Below are 17,059 nucleotides of genomic sequence, written 5' to 3'. Positions count from 1 at the left end.
GCATTTTCTCTTCACTCTATAATGGATGTAACACTTAACTTATACACACACAAAAAAAAACAACCCCTCTGGATCCTGTTTCAGAGTAGCGTTCCCTCTCTGCCACGTTTCTGTAGTAAAGCCAAAAAATGGTTATGCCCCTGTTTCAGTGCAGTTTTTAAACTCTTTAGTATTTTATTTCATATATTCCTTTGATTGGAGAGAAAATTATATTTCGTTCCTTGTATATTGAGTTCGGGCTGGAAACTCAACGTGGGCTTCACATTTTTTAAAGCAGTTTTTTGAAAAAGGAATGACAAAATGTTACTCAACAAAAAATCAGGACGATAACTAGAACACAGTGTGCCCGTCTTCACCACGCAAACATGGGAATGTTAATATCTGTAGATGTAGTGTTGACAGATCACTCATGCAGTCATACTCTGTGATTGTTTCTCCAGTTTTTCAGACTTTTTTGTTTTTGCCAAAAAGTAAGCTTTAAGATTATTTCACACAGATGAATCTTAAATAAAGGGCTCTACATGTTTCTTCAATGGGATTCAAAACTTTTAAAAGGCTTTAAAGCAAGTATTTACACACGTTGGCTTTCTGGTCTATTTGGAGGTTTTGTACATTTAATGGAGAAAGTAAACTTTTCATGGATTTTTAACAACATCTCTGCCATGTCAGGAGCAGAAATTGGAAGGGAAGAGAGAGAGCATGTATTTATGCAGTGCAGAATAAGAGCCAGGCATAATTTTGGCAGAAGTGGTAATAAAAAAAAAAAAGTCATGCAATAAATTAAACGTTTACTTTGTTCCGAAAAAAATGTTTATTAAACAACTGTCTAACGATATTAACCACACATTTTTGTACTTCTGAAAGGATTTGTTGAGTCTATTCCTCAAACATTAACATTCTTACTGTGCCACAGAATCGACTGCGCTGGAATTCTCAAGCTGCGTAACTCAGACATCGAGCTCCGGAAGGGCGAGACAGACATCGGACGGAAGAACACGCGTGTGAGGATGGTGTTTCGTGTCCACATCAACCAACCTAATGGCAGGATGGTGTCCTTACAGGCGGCATCTAACCCCATTGAGTGCTGTGAGTCATGCCACTAAATCTCACTAGATCTTTTTTTTTGTGTGTGTGTGCATTTTTCTTTTCTTCTTTTAAACAATGCGACTAACATTGCAATTAAGCTGTATTTTTTATCAGTTAAAGGGATAGTTCACCCAAATAATATTTTATCATTTACTGTTTACATTGTCAGTAACCAAACAGTTGATGGGACACATTGACTTCCACAATATTGTTTTTTTTCTAAACTGTGGTAGTCAATGGGTCCCAACCACTGAACCAAACCTATGATCTTGCTAGCGCTATCCTCTACTGTCAAGAATGGTTTAATTAGATGGATTGAACATTTCTGAATGTTTTAGAAAGTACAGAATTAACTATAGTGTAAGTAGTTTGCAGTGTTCATGTAACCATTGCATATACAGTTATGTCATGTCAATCATATATCATATTATATTATATACACTACAATTCAAAGCATTAGAAAATTGCTAATTTATACTTTTATTTAGCAAAAATGCATTTAATTGATCAAAACTGGCAGTAAAGACATTTATATTATTATGAGAGATTTATATTTAAAAAGAAATGCTGTTCTTTTGAACTTTCTATTCATTTTGGGGTGGGGGGTGTGAATGATCACAGTGTCAACACAAATATTAAGCAGCAACTGCAATATATTTAATATAATATAATATATAATAACACTGATAATAATGTTTCTTGACCAAATCAACTTATTCAATGAAGAATACAGAGAATCCTATTTCTGAAAGATCATGTGACACTGACAACTGGTGTAATTGACGCTAAAACTTAAAGGAGTAGTTCACTTTTAAAAAAAACTTTTGCTGATAATTTACTCACCCCCATGTCATCCAAGATGTCCATGTCTTTCTTTCTTCAGTCGAAAAGAAATTAAGGTTTTTGATGAAAACATTTCAGGATTTTTCTCCATATAATGCACTTCACTGGTAACCAAACGGTGAACGAATCGGTTCAAAATGAACTAATCTTTTCCCGAGTCAATTCGTTCATTTCGTTCGTTGAATGAACCAAATGACACGAAAAAAGATTCGTTCATTTTGATAAAAGAGTCACGAATGCGCATCACAGAACAGAGCAAGGTGACCATTTGAGCTTATAAAACTTAAACTTTGTTTTTTTTTTTTTAATGAGCGATCGTTTCACTTGATAAGACCATTATTCATCGTCTTGTGTCGTTTAAAGCTCTTTGAACAGTTTGCAGTTTGCACTGAAACTGTCTTTTGGACCTTGAACCATTTGGTTACCAGTAAAGTCCATTATATGGAGAAAAATCCTGGAATATTTTCGTCAAAAACCTTAATTTATTTTTGACTGAAGAAAGAAAGACATGGACATCTTGGATGACATGGGGGTGAGTAAATTATCAGCAAAACTTTTTTTTAAAAGTGAACTACTCCTTTAAGCTTTGCCATCACAAAAATAAATTAAAGTTTCACAATATTATTGTTTTTACTGTGTTTTTTGATCAAATTAATGCAACCTTGTTGGAGCACATGATATTTGCATTTTATAGCTATACTGAGTTTTAGCTCTTTACCCTACCGTTGTAAAAAGTACATGCTGTAGAGTTTTGAATGGTTTTGCACATTTACATCTCTTTCCTCACTTTCTTTCTGTCTCTTTGTCCTTCTTGCAGCCCAGCGCTCGGCACAGGAGCTGCCCCTCGTGGATAAACAGAGCATGGAAAGCTGTGCCGCCTCAGGGGGGGAACAGATGCTTCTCAGCGGGCACAACTTCCAGCCCGACTCCAAGGTGGTGTTTGTGGAGAGAGCACAAGGTAGGGGACACACTCGGAGGTGTGTGTGTGTGTGTGAGCAATTGGAATTGTTTTGAAGTAGCCTCTCTGTTGGGAGGTTTCTGAAGATAAAGCTGTGGGGACACAGGCTAAATCCCAATTCACAGACTTCCCATATGTACACGGAAATACGTAAGGTGCTGACGATTGTAAATAACATAGTTTTAACTATGATGTAAACCTGTACATGAGCATTGGTTTATAATTAGGCCCACAAGGAACCTCTGCACCCCTTTTTTGCCTATTGATTATGCTTTTAGTTACCAATGCATGTCTAGTACACTTAATTCTATTTAACACATCACATTTGACCATATATAAATTAAATTAGTAGATTTCCCCACTAAAAACAAAAACAGATTCTGTCTGGCCTGGTTTATTATTATTAAGATATTATGTTTCGATCCACTGCAAACCAATCCTCTTGCATAATGCTAGGGGATCTGGACAATATTAAGCCAAAAAGCATGTGTGGGTGCCATATGGCCACATTTGGCATGCTGTTTTCAACACACCATGATTTGGGATGGATACTAATCTTGCATACTGTATAGGGCGGAGAGTTCTTTATCTATCTATCTATCTATCTATCTATCTATCTATCTATCTATCTATCTATCTATCTATCTATCTATCTATCTATCTATCTATCTATCTATCTATCTATCTATCTATCCATCCATCCATCCATCCATCCATCCATCCATCCATCCATCCATCCATCCATCCATCCATCCATCCATCCATCCATCCATCCATCCATCCATCCATCCATCCATCCATCCATCCACCCATCCATCCATCCATCCATCCATCCATCCATCCATCCATCCATCCATCCATCCATCCATCCATCCATCCATCCATCCATCCATCCATCCATCCATCCATCCATCCATCCATCCATCCATCCATCCATCCATCCATCCATCCATCCATCCATCCATCCATCCATCCATCCATCCATCCATCCATCCATCCATCCATCCATCCATCCATCCATCCATCCATCCATCCATCCATCCATCCATCCATCCAATTAAGGCATTAAGATCAATTTCCAAAAGATGATTTACTTATGCTAAGCACTGTATCCATCCATCCATCCATCCATCCATCCATCCATCCATCTAATACATATAAATTATTGACTAATAGAACATAGGGGTTCAAAATCATTCTACAACTAAAACTCATTTCAGCAGCTTCATTTCATATTCAGTTCCCCTCTTCACAGGTAAAACAATAAGCTTTGTGTTACAGGTCGCCAAATATTCAGAGTGTTTTCCAAAACCTGTTTGCCATTGTTTGGATGAACTCTTAATCCCCTCCCAAAATTACTCCATTGGTTTAGCCGATATTGTGATGCGCTAATCAAACAAACACATTTCAATTATTTTTGAATGCAGAAATCAGTTCCAGTCCATAATCCAGTGGAAGTAAAATGATCCAATATGAATATCTGCCTCCCTGGGCTTGATGCGGTAGTTTATCTCTCTGTTATAGATAGTCATGGGGTCAATGTTTACTCACAAGAGCTTTTATCCTCTGACGGGCCCCTAGAAACTGTCCAGTATACTGTATATGGAAAAGTACTGCTTTGTCCTTAAACTACTGTCAGTAGTGTAGTAGTAGTCAGTAATAGTTCAGTAGTCTGTATGTATATGTGTATGCTTTCTCCAGATAGAAAAACCCTCCAACCACTCCCTCTATCCCCCCTTCTTCCCCGTCAAAATATCGCTCCCTATGCCAGAGTGCCACATGTGGAGCACATTAATGCGCTGTATTTTTAACCCAACAGATTTACATTTCCAGAACTTTCCATTGCCTGTGCTGCCCAGGAATGGAGCCCAAACAGAGAGAGTGTGCAGTCTGGGCTGTCCCTTGTGTCTGGGCGTTTGTTTTGATTTTTTTTGTCTGTCTTTATTCAGATCTCTCTCTCTCTCTCTTTCCATATGGAAAATAGAAGCAGTAGCCCTTGACTGTTGATACCTGAGATTTACAAACAGTCATTTCCTTGATGAGTGTGTCAAAAATAAAATGAAAAGTGAAAAAAAAAGAGAGGAGGTGCAGACAAGGCCAAGGCCGAGTAATGTAAACACTCTGGACATTTGGCGATCCGTAACACAAAGCTCGAGGAAATGGCCTCATTGTTTTACCTGTGAAGAGGGGAACTGAAAATAAAAAAAGCTGCTGAAATATGTTGTAGTTGTAGAATGATTCTGAACCTCTCTGTATTCTAATAGCCACTAATTTATATCTATTTATTCTTATATAATAGATGGATGGATAAAGGTTGTTGTGGATTTACTAATGAAATGAACATTTGTTTAAGTTACAGCATCAATTACATGGTGTCAAACACAGAGACATTTTTGGTTTATGCACATTTGCGTAGGTGTTTGTTTAAAGGAGAGAGTGAGATAGGAGGGCATGTGTGTGCTTGCCGATAGAAGGGTGTGTGCTCTTGTTTTTGAGAAGGGTTTCCCCGTGTCTGGCATCCGCTGTGGATTCTTGGGCACTCCTCACATGGAAACACCCCTGAGCCAGCCCACCATTGGCATCAACAGGCAACAATCTCTCTATCTCGCTCTCGCTCTCTCTCTATCCAGTTTGCTAAAGACAAATCTTTTCCACTATCATTTTTCATGAGCTCGGTCACATGCTCCTGCCTCATTCCCTTATAATGTATTCCCCTGTATTTGCATTTACCATCATCTATAAAACTTTGGCTTCTTTAAAACTGGGGAACATTCAGTTTTTAGGAAGAGAAAGAGGCGGTTCGGCCTCTGTTTTGATTTTTAAATGGGATTTAGTCATGTGTTAAAGCATATTAGATTCAAATTAGTTGTGATATCATCATTTTTAAAGGAATAGTTCACCCATTAAATTCTGTCATTATTTACTTACCCTCAAATTTGTCCAAACCTGTATGTTTTCCTTTCTTACTTTAGACACAAATGGACATTTCTTAAGAAAATATCCATATAATGCATTTGTATGAAGATCCAAAATGAAATCTAAACCATTGGAACCATTTAAAGCCATTCAATAGTGATTGTGTGAGGAAAGGAACAGAATTTAGAAGAGTGGCCAAGATATACTATTACGATTTACATGTTCCATGGAAGAAAGAAAGTCATACTGGTTTGGAAGGACATAAGGGTGAATAATTGTAATTTTAGGGTGGGCAGTTCCTTTAAACCCCTATTTTTGTTGATCAACATCCTAACTGTCATTGAAAAGGTGTTGAAATGAATCTGTGGCCTGTAGCGCTGTGCATTTTGTCTCTGTGGGTTCAATCTCGAAGGAAAAGGTTGTTTTTGTTATGAGTAAAGAGGGGGCTCCCACAACGTGACTCACACACAGGGAATCCCTCTGTCTCTCTCTCTCTCTCTCTCTCTCTTTCTGACCATTGCTTCCTCTCAGCTGCAACGTGACTTCATGGACTCTTTTCCCATCTGTGCTTGGAGCGTATTTTAAATGGAAAGTCATAGACAGTATAACTAATATGCAAAAGGAGAGGAAAAATAATGAGACTGAGAGAAAGAAAGAAGTTAATTGCTGATTGCTGATTGCTAAAACACTATGGAAGAAGTATAAGAGTAGAGAAGAGTAGACATTTGGGATTTATTTAATTTGATTAATGCAGTTTGAAGAGAGATTTTAAGAATTTTAAGGAAAGCTATTGGGTTTCCAGGATGTTCTGCTTTAACTCCTTGACAGTTGCTAGATTGCTTGTATGGAGTTATGGGAGGTTGCAAGGGCATTGCTGGTGATAGGTAGGTGTATGATGGATGGATGGATGGATGGATGGATGGATGGGTGGGTAGGTTGGTTGGTAGATAGATGGATAGATAAATAGATAGATAGATGGATGGATGGATGGATGGATGGATGGATGGATGGATGGATGGATGGGTAGGATAGATACAGTGCTTAGCATAAGTGAATCATCGTTTGGAAATTGATCTTAATGTCTTAATTAAAAAATGAGGAAAAATCGAACCTTTAAGGACACCAATTTTCTTTGTGAATAAATAATGTATCATAAATAAATAAATGTTTTTCCTTAAAATACAGGGGGCATAAGTCAGTATTTCCAGCCCGTTCTCATCCTTTAACGTCATATAGAGCGCTATATGACAAAACGGCGCTATACTACGCACATGGCACCCGTTATCGTTACTATAACACGCGAACCCAAGACGTTATAAATCCTTTAGCGTGAATATGACACGTACACCCTACCCCACACCTAAACTTAGCCCTCACAGCACGTGTTATATTAACGATAACGGGTGCCTTTAGCGTAGTATAGCGCCGTTTTGTCATATAGCGCTCTATATGACGTTAAAGGATGAGAATGCGTTGGTATTTCCCAATGTTAAAGGGTTAGTTCACCCAAAAATGAAAATTCTGTCAGTATTTACTCACCCTCATGTTGTTCCAAACCTCTATGTGTTTATTTGTTCTGCTATACACAAAGGAAGATATTTGGAAGAATGTTTTAATCAAACAGATCTCATTCCCCATTGACTACCATAGTAGGAATACTATGGTAGTCAATGGGGAATGAGATCAAACAGATCAAATCAAACAGATCTCATTCCCCATTGACTACCATAGTAGGAATACTATGGTAGTTAATGGGGAATGAGATCTGTTTGATTAAAACATTCTTCCAAATATCTTCCTTTGTGTATAGCAGAACAAATAAACACATAGAGGTTTGGAACAACATGAGGGTGAGTACTGTAATTACTGACAGAATTTTCATTTTTGGGTGAACTAACCCTTTAAATTCCCTTAGGGGCCGGCAGATTTTTATTTTTAAAGGCCAGTAATTTCAGGGATCCAGGAGACTATGCATAAAGCTTTGGAAATTAAAATAGCCCCACATCATCACATACCCATCACCATACCTGGAGATTGGCAAGGGGAACTTTCCATAAGATCATCTCTCAATGCATATCAAACCAGCTATTAGGCTAACTAAAGTAAAACCAATGCCAATCTCTAGGTATGGTGAAGGATATGTGATGATATGGGGCGATTTTAATTCCAAAGCTTTATGCGTAGTATCCTAAGGCCAAGAGAACTTTATCAGAATGCATAGTATCCTGGATCCATGAAATAACTGTGCTTTAAAAATAAAAAATCTGCCTGCCTCTATGGGAATTTAAAATACGGGTGTCCTGACTTATGCACCCTGTATTTTAAGGAAGAACATTTATTTACGAATGATACATTATTCATCCATAAAGAAAATTGGTGTACTTAAAGGTTGGATTTTTCCTTATTTTTTAAATAAAGGAATTAAGATCAATTTCCAAAAGATGATTTTTTTTTTATTCCTCTTTTTAGTCAACTTTAGCATGGGTGTATTCGCTTATGCTAAGTACTGTAGATGGATGGATGGATGGGTAGACAGGGAGGTGGATTAGATGGATGGATGGATGGATGGATGGATGGATGGGTGGATGGATGGGTTGCTAGGTAGGTATGTATATTAGATTAGATACGTTTCTAAGGCGTAAGGTGGTTTAGCTGGTTGCAAGGGCATGATAAATAAATCAAACCAGTCAAATAAAAGGCTAGAGAAGAGAAGACAAGAGAAGACAAGAAAAGAGAAGAATATTTCACAATTAATTAAGTATTTAATGCAGCAGCTGCTCAGATCCTGATCTCTCATCATTAAGACTTCAGTGTACTGCAAGTCTCCCTGTATAAATGTGTCTGCTGAAATGATCTGGGCACCATCCACATCAGAGTCATCCGTGATTAATATGTGTATGTTACTAATTTGAGTTCACTGTCTAGTCTAGACATAATCGGACTAATGAAGAGAAGTCTTCATTTTGGCACACGCTGATGACTAAAGATAAGACATCTCCTTTTCTTTCTCTGTAGACGTGGACAGAGAGCAAGAGGGAGAGAGAAGAATTTTAAAGTTCTTTAAGTTGGCATCCTCAGATACATATCAGGTTAATAGTGTTGGAGAGCTCACGGTGTCAGTGGTGGAGCAGCATGTTGACTTTGTATGCAAATTTGTAACAACAGAACTTAATGATGTTTTTGATATCTTTATTTCAGGGTTGTGATCTGTGGTGGTTCCTCTTAAAATTGAATTTTTTTCCATTGACTGGAAAAGGGCTATGTGTTATTTTGTATGAGTGATTGGCACTGATGTGTTACAGTTAATATGTGTGTGTGTGTGTTACGGAACAGTGGGGATTCCTAACAGAAGGGAAAATAGAGGGCAAAAAAAAGAGAGAAAGAAAGAAAGAAGCAGACACAAAGAAACTCCCTCATGAGAGAGGAGCGTTTTCACATCTGGACTCACTGGACTTCACTGCCTGCTCAGCTGCAAAACCACTTAAAATTCTTTTCCCCCTCTTTCTTTGTGCTTTGGCGTGTGAGTGTCTTCAGAGGTTGCATGGTCACATGACAGTGCTTTGACTTGGAGCTTATTCTTACCAATTAGATTAAGTTATCCAGGTATAGACCTGTGTGTGTGACGTGTGTATGAGTCAGTCTTCATTAGAACAGTTATTTGAAGTAGATCAGTCTGCACTCATGGGTGGTTCTAGACAGCTCAGGTGAATATTGTTCTCCCCTTTTGTCTATAGAAATCTTCTATACTTGGTGCTTAATCAAACAGGCATGGTAGTCTATTCACATTTTAAATGCATCGCCCAATTTTGTATGTTGCACAAGTGAAATAATTTGAATTATTGGTCAAGACTCAAGAGTTGGTACCCAGTAACTCCAGATTTTCACTAAACCGGTCACAATTGCGTTCAAAATTTGCGACACTCTTTTAAAATCCACTTGCGGAATCTTTGTTATGTTTTATCAGATATCTTGTGCGGTGCACGTAACAGTCTGAGAAGTGAAGTACTGTAATCTGGTGACTGACACCATTGGTCGTGTCTCTTGGTGTAGTGTGTGAATTAGCCTTTACTCACTCATGAGTTAGTGGTTTGCAGTGTTGTAGTACTCGAGACTCGGACTCGGTCTCGAGACCATATTTTAATGGTCTTGGTCTTTGGACTCGGAATTGACTCGTACTCTAACATTTTTTTTAGGACTCGGACTTATTCCCGAGTCGACTCGAGATCAATTCAAAATATTTTTCATGATTATTAATGTATGTTAATAAAATATTTCTTTAAATTGATTGACACGCCCAGTGATTGGTGATTTTCTAGTGCGCAACTCCGCATGACAAATTGTATTAAAATTACTTTTAACACTATCTACTATGTGACCTTTTTACCCTAAACTGATCATATTTTTTAAACTCTAAGTAAACTCGATCAAGTAAATAAAAGTATATTAGGTAATCAACCCTCACTGGTCTCGGTCTTGACTCGGACTCGACCGTCTCTGGTCTCGGACTCGACTCTCTATGGACTCGGTCTTGACTCGGACTCGACTCTATCTGGTCTCGGTCTCGACTCGGACTCGAGTGAGGTGGTCTCGACTACAACACTGGTGGTTTGATTCAGCTTCACTATGTCAGTGAATCGTTCACAGCTCACCACTACTGTGTTACAACTGACTCCCTCACTGAACCGTGAGTCATTTTTACTGCAAAAATCAACCATTTTGAATGAAACTGTTGAAGCAACGATGCAGTGACTCATTCATTAAGCCAGCCATTTGCCATTGAATGGCCTAACAATGTAATTTGTAGAAAAGATACTCTAATAATTTACTCAACTAACTGTTGTTTTTAACAAATTATTTTTTCACTTTTTCACTTCCGGGTTTTTTGTTGTTCTAAACCCCGCTATTAACCCTGGGCACAGGAACATTTCACACTTGTACTTTAGAAGCGGGGTTACCACCGCTTTTTACTTGCGGTTATGAAACCCTACTCCGGGCCAGGGTTAGCACCGTTCCTGCGGTGTTAACCACGCATTGTAGTGCCAAACTCGTACAGTGTTAAAACGATGCGGTGTTAAAATGTTACGAATAGATACTTAGCAACGGGCAGACAATAGCGTTCCTCATATTCACGTTATTTGGACAGTCACGGAAACACTGCACATTGTATAAACAGTAGCTTCAGCGGTGGAAAAATGTCAAACGATGTCAGAAAACGTGATAGTACAGTCTGCAATATATGATGTTAGAGCCTTTGTGTAAACATATTTGGTGAAGCGTTCGTCCAATAAGTGACACTGTCACGGCAAATAGGCGAATAAGGAGGGTTTTACCCTGAGTATAGGAATATACTATGAGAAACGACTGCTTACCCAGGATAATTTGTTAATATTGGTTAAATGATGAGAAATGTGAAACGTGAATCAAGGTAACCTTGGAATTTGTTTCCCAGGGTTTACAATGAGCTAGGGTTAAATAATTCAAGTGTGAAGAGCCCAAAAGTATTTTCAATTTGTATTTTATCAATTGTCATCCTATGGGCTACATAACTAGTTTTCAAACTAGTTGGTACTAATGGGTGCATAATCAAGTTCATGTAACTTAAACCATCATAGACCATGTCCTAAATGACACAATTCACTTTGTGGTCAACATGTGCTCTCGATACGCACTTTGGGGGAGCCCGCATCGACATAGTATCAAAGCACACCGGATTGTTTATTTTTTCTTAAAGGGTTAGTTCACCCAAAAATGAAAATTAAGTCATTAGTTGCTCACCCCCATGCTGTACCAACCCCGTAAGACCTTCGGTCGTCTTCGGAACACAAATGAAGATATTTTTGATTAAATTTGAGAGGTGGATCACTGCTACATAGGCTGCCTAAGGAATCGAAGCTTGACGGCCCAGAAAGTCATTTTATAAAATGTTTAAATATTCCAAGTGGCTCCAGTATAAGTTTATCAAGAGATGAGAATACTTTTTGTGCGAAAAAACAAACAAAAATAATGACTTTATTCGACTATTCCTTTAAAAAAAAAAGTATTCTCTTAGTATTTCCTTCTAAAAAGTATTCTCGTTGCTTGATAAACTTATACTTGAGCTGTAGTCACATGGAATATTTAAACATTTTCTTCAATGACTTTCTGGGCCGTCAAGCTTCGATCCCTTTGGCAGCCTATGTAGCAGTGATCCACCTCTCAGATTTAATCAAAAACGTCTTCATTTGTGTTCCGAAGATGAACGAAGGTCTTACGGGATTGGTATAGCATGGGGGTGAGTAATTAATGACTTAATTTTCATTTTTGGGTGAACTAACCCTTTAAATTCTGTCATTTGATGTAACAAATTTTTACCATCATCCACCTGCCAAAAAGGAGTTTTTCAAATTCCCAACCTTGCATATTAGCAATTGTAATAGCGCTGCTTGCCTTCACAAACATTACTGATGATGTTGTTAGTTGCAAGTGGGTCTTCTGTGTGAGATGAGTTTTTTTTCTGGAGAAGCTACGTGAATGAAAATCTCATGTGGGTGTCCGCCTTTCACACTTCAGAACAATAACCTCCGTGTGAAGGAGCCTTGAGGTTTGGCTTGTCCTCAACAACCCTCGGCAACAATGGCGCACTCTCACAAACAAACCAATCGTGGTCGCAAGCCTCAGGGAATCCCTGCATTGTCTCCTCATTAGGGAGCAACAAAATAATTATATTATACATTCATAAAGAGGCCATCCACAACAATGGCCTGGCAGAATTTGATGGCTTTTATTGTTTTTCATTTAAACGCAATGAAAATGAAGATTTTTTCAAGCACATTGTAGCGTTTTAACGTGGCATAGACGAGCAGCGCTACTCGCCTGAAGACTCCACAGCTGCTGTTCATTAGCACGTTCTGGAAAACTGGCTTGCTTGAGCATCTGCAATTAGGGTCATCCCAGCCTGAGCTCCCCTTTCTCTCTCGTGCCATACGCTGATCCCTTTTGCCCAGAGGAGAAGGGGGGAGTCGCTCTCTGCTGCAGGAGGACAAGGGAGTCTATTCACGATGCTGTGGCGAGCAGGTCTGCATTGCCGCATCTGTGTGTGTTTACAGTACAACAGTCTGATGGAGGTTTTTGGACGCGCACTACCACCACCCATCTCCCTGACTGCCTACTACCCCGACCGCCTGGGGCACTGAGATTTCTTTTTTTGTGGCCCGCCCTAATCAACAACACAACAGTGCTTTTGATTCTGAACTGGGCTTAGGGGGAGTTTGACAAGTGCAAGCTGATCCAGAAACTTGGCTCCGGAAGTTAGCTTTTAAATAGTGTGCGGCTCTTTTAGAGGTATTTGCTAAGACCTAAAACTTAAAGTGATACTCCACTTTTCACAGAAGAAAGAAAGTCATGCAGGTTTGTAATGACATGAGGGCAGGCAAATTTAGATTTTTTTTGGTGAACTATCCCTTTAAAGGGATACTCCACTTTTTCTGGAAATAGGCTCATTTTACAACTCCCCCAGAGTTAAATAGTCGAGTTTTACCGTTTTCGAATCCATTCAGGCGATTTTCTGATATTTAGAGGAATATCAGTAACCAGACAGTTTCTGGTCTCATTGACTTCCATAGTATATTTTTTTCCTACTATGGAAGTCAATGAGACCAGAAACTGTCTAGTTTCTGATAGTCTTCTAAATATCAGAAAATCGTCTGAATGGATTCGAAAACGGTAAAACCCAACTGTTTAACTCTGGGGGAGTTGTAAAATGAGCCCATTTCCAAAAAAAGTGGAGTATCCCTTTAAAGGGATAGTTCACCAAAAAATCAAGATATTTGCCCGCCCTCATGTCATTACCAGTGTTGTGCAAGTTACTTCCAAACTGTAATACATTAGGTATTACTTGTTACTGTTATTTAAAAGTAATTCATTACCTTACAATATTACTGTCCCAGAATTGTAATGCGTTACATTACTCATGTATTACTTTTGAGTTACTTTCACCAAAATAACTAAGTAGAACTTAACTTTTAGGCTGTAACGATATGCAATATGAAACCGAAATCGCGATTCGCCACACGACTCAGATCCACGAACCTACAGAATCGCGACACACCTCTTCCAACTCCAGCGTTATTCTCCTTACCATCCAGATCCAATGCTGCCTTATCCTTAAATTAGGCTATTAGTATTATTTGAAGTTAACATTATAAAATACGTAGACCTACACCACAAAACTAGATGAGGATAAATTATTTAAAATTGGGGAGCATTATGGACATGATGACATTTGCAGTCAAAACTTGAAATAAAAATTCTCAGAAAATACATGTATTGAAACGTATAGGCTACTTCCTTAAAGGACTCCAGACATTAGACAAATATCAGTCTATGTTTTATTTTTAATATTAGGGAAAAGACGCACATTCATGCCTGACAAAAAAATAGGAGGTCAAATATATTTTTTGTAATTCTGTTAATTTCACTGCGCAAATCGGATGAGGAAGGGTTGGCTCTCCAGTCTCTATAGAACTTAAAATATTCATTTTATTTTAGTTTTCGTGTTCGCATTTATGAGGAAAAAACAATGTTACAGACGCGACCGCGCTGAACTGGCACTAAAAGACTGCTTTAAAACTTGCACATAGTCTGTTGCCTTTAAGAAGTAAAAGCAGACAATACACTGTAATACAACTGTAATACAAGCCTCACTGAACATGTAACGAGTAAAATATTACTGGAAATTGATTAGTAATGCCTTACACTACTGCGTTACAGCAAAAAGTAATATGTTACTGTAATGTATTACTTTTGTAATGCGTTACTCCCAACACTGGTCATTACAAACCTGTATGACTTTCTTTCTTCTGTGGAACATAAAAGAAGATACCGTGAAAGTCCAGTGGTGCCCAGTGTTGTTTTGGACTCTTCTGAAGTAATCATAGACCCTGCATAATTCTTTATAATATCTATAAAAGAAAAGTCATACAGGTTTGGAATGACATTAGGGTGAGTAAATGATGACACACTTTTCATGATTGTGAAAGATATATAGATAGATATTGAGACCAGAATATCATAGACACTTGGGATGGGCTTTTTTGACTTGGATCAGTAATCAACCACTCTAGCAACAATGCTGAAAACCAAATTAGTGATTGCATAGCAACACCCTGGCAAGCCTCTGTTAAATCCTAGCGCATAGAAAGTTTTATACTTACAAATACCACATGTAAAATCTTGTTAAGTTTGAGATTTGAAATATGTCATGTTGACCTTGGCTCTTAAGTAAAGCAGTTCAGGATTTTTATTAGTAATGGTCTTGCATGCTTCCCTCTGAGCAAGTAGTCCGATATGACGTGGTTAAGGCAAGGCTCAGTCTTAGGCAAGAGGATTTTCTGAGCTCCTCATCAAGATGAAGTACACCGTGTCCTCATCAGTTCTTCAGCGTTGTGAGAGTGGGCAGGTATTCCACTCATGTGGCTCAATCAGTGTGGAGATGAGAGCTCCACAGTCCTGCAATAATGCTTAAGGACATCCCACTGGAGGAAAGGCTCTGAGGAAAGGTTTCACCTCTGCAGAGATGAGGAGAGTAAGAGACGGCACAAAATGGCCCTTTCCCAAATGGTGCGCTTCATATGCACGCACTGTCTAGTGGGTTTACAGTGTCCTCCACTTGATCATGATCATTTGTGGCTGAAATGTGCTCTCCATGCACACTTTTTTCAAGCCCATCTTCCTTACAGTCAAAGCAGCGTTGCATCATGAATTTGCAGTCTCGTAGGAAGACCACTAATTTTTCCGATGCCATTTGGGACAGAGCCAATAAAGAGAGATTTACTAATTGAATTAAATTGAAATGAATGAATCAGTCGATTAAAGTATTTCTTTAGTTGATCAGATATGTATATAATGCATGCTAAATATTACATCATAAAAATAAACTGAATGTTAAAATTGTATTTTGTTTATTCATTTATAAAATGTATAATTATAAATAATACTACATATTATTTTAGTGTTGTTTTTCGTTATAAAAGTACTAACGCTGTAATATCATTGTACAGTTTTTGAAACAATACAGTTGCTTTTTAGACAATTTCTTCCATACAGTATTTAGCACAAATTAAATAAACTTTAATTTGCACATTTCCAAAATGGTTGTTTTTTTCATGCAGACCACCAAAAGAACTGAGGTTAAGAGGAAAGTCTACAGTAGAGATCTGAGCAAAAAAAAAAAAAAAAATGACAGTATGACATTATGCTGGTGTACCGCACATATAATTCGGGGCCCCATCCAAGTGGTGATGTCATATACGAGAGTTTGTATTAGGGGTGAAATAGTATCACTGATGGAGACAGACAGTCATTTTGGTCAATTTGGCTCTTTCTAGTAATTTTCTGTTTATTTTTTGGGAAACACAATTTCAGTTCATCTTTCTTATTTTGCCATTTCTTACAAGTAGTGTATATGTCATTTAGAAAAATGGAATCATAAAGTCCACTTTGATGTGGAGTAACATTGCTGTAGATAGACGAATTTAACCATAATAAAGTTGGGAACTTCATGAAACTGATCTGAAAAAGAGCAGGAGCAGAAGAGAAAGAGAAGGAGACAGTGGCAATGGAGGTTCCCTCTAGCATCGCATTACCTTCCAGCAGTAATGACAGACCATTCCACCACATCACAGACCACAGCGCGACTAGCCAGGGATGCCCTCACTGTCTGCCCACGAAAACTAGACCCCACTGTCTAAGCTTTCTTTTCAAATGCAATCCAAATAGTCTCAGCATTCCATCTTTAAAGTCTGAATAATATGTCTGGAATAGTTTGAGGACCTCCGATGGAAAATTTCCCCCGATGCCAGATTCATCGCAATCAGACGTTACTTGACAGTATTGTTAGCGCTCCTCTAAATCTGATGCTGGATTGCCCATTCCTCGCATATGCTGTTGAGTAACGTTATGAGAACTTGACAAGTCATTTGTCTTCAAATTCGACAAGCAATTTGTCTGACTTGAAGCCTGAGACCTCTTATAAATATTTCGCAGAGGTGAGAACAATACATTTGATCTTTCTCAGTGGTATAAATAAAGCACTCAGTGTCTTCAGGGTCTCCTGGAGCATATTTGTCATCGAAAATTATCATGGAAAACCAATACAGTCTTTTCCACCGCATTCTGTTTAAACCCATGAGCATCATCAATGTGATAGCAATATGCAATTATGTAAAAATATGACTGCAGACAAGCCAATGGAAAGTTTAAAAAAGACGCGTTGTCCTT

General features: G+C 38.3%; 1 protein-coding gene across 2 annotated transcripts in view; it reads left to right on the top strand.

Annotated features, from left to right (window-relative positions):
• Positions 1-17,059, top strand: part of nfatc1 (nuclear factor of activated T cells 1) — a 58,540-nt gene that overhangs the window by 18,840 nt on the left and 22,641 nt on the right. For both annotated transcript variants that reach the window (XM_089122725.1, XM_089122724.1), the window contains exons 5-6: positions 914-1,086; positions 2,747-2,887. In XM_089122725.1, coding sequence (XP_088978851.1) covers positions 914-1,086; positions 2,747-2,887 — 314 coding nt within the window. The remainder of the gene's footprint in view (positions 1-913; positions 1,087-2,746; positions 2,888-17,059) is intronic.

This window comes from Pimephales promelas, chromosome 18 (genome assembly GCF_988280905.1).
Source record: "Pimephales promelas chromosome 18, fPimPro1.hap1.1, whole genome shotgun sequence".
Lineage (NCBI taxonomy): Eukaryota > Metazoa > Chordata > Actinopteri > Cypriniformes > Leuciscidae > Pimephales > Pimephales promelas.
Note: the sequence above shows the minus strand (reverse complement) of the source record. Positions and strands in the feature narration are given on the sequence as shown.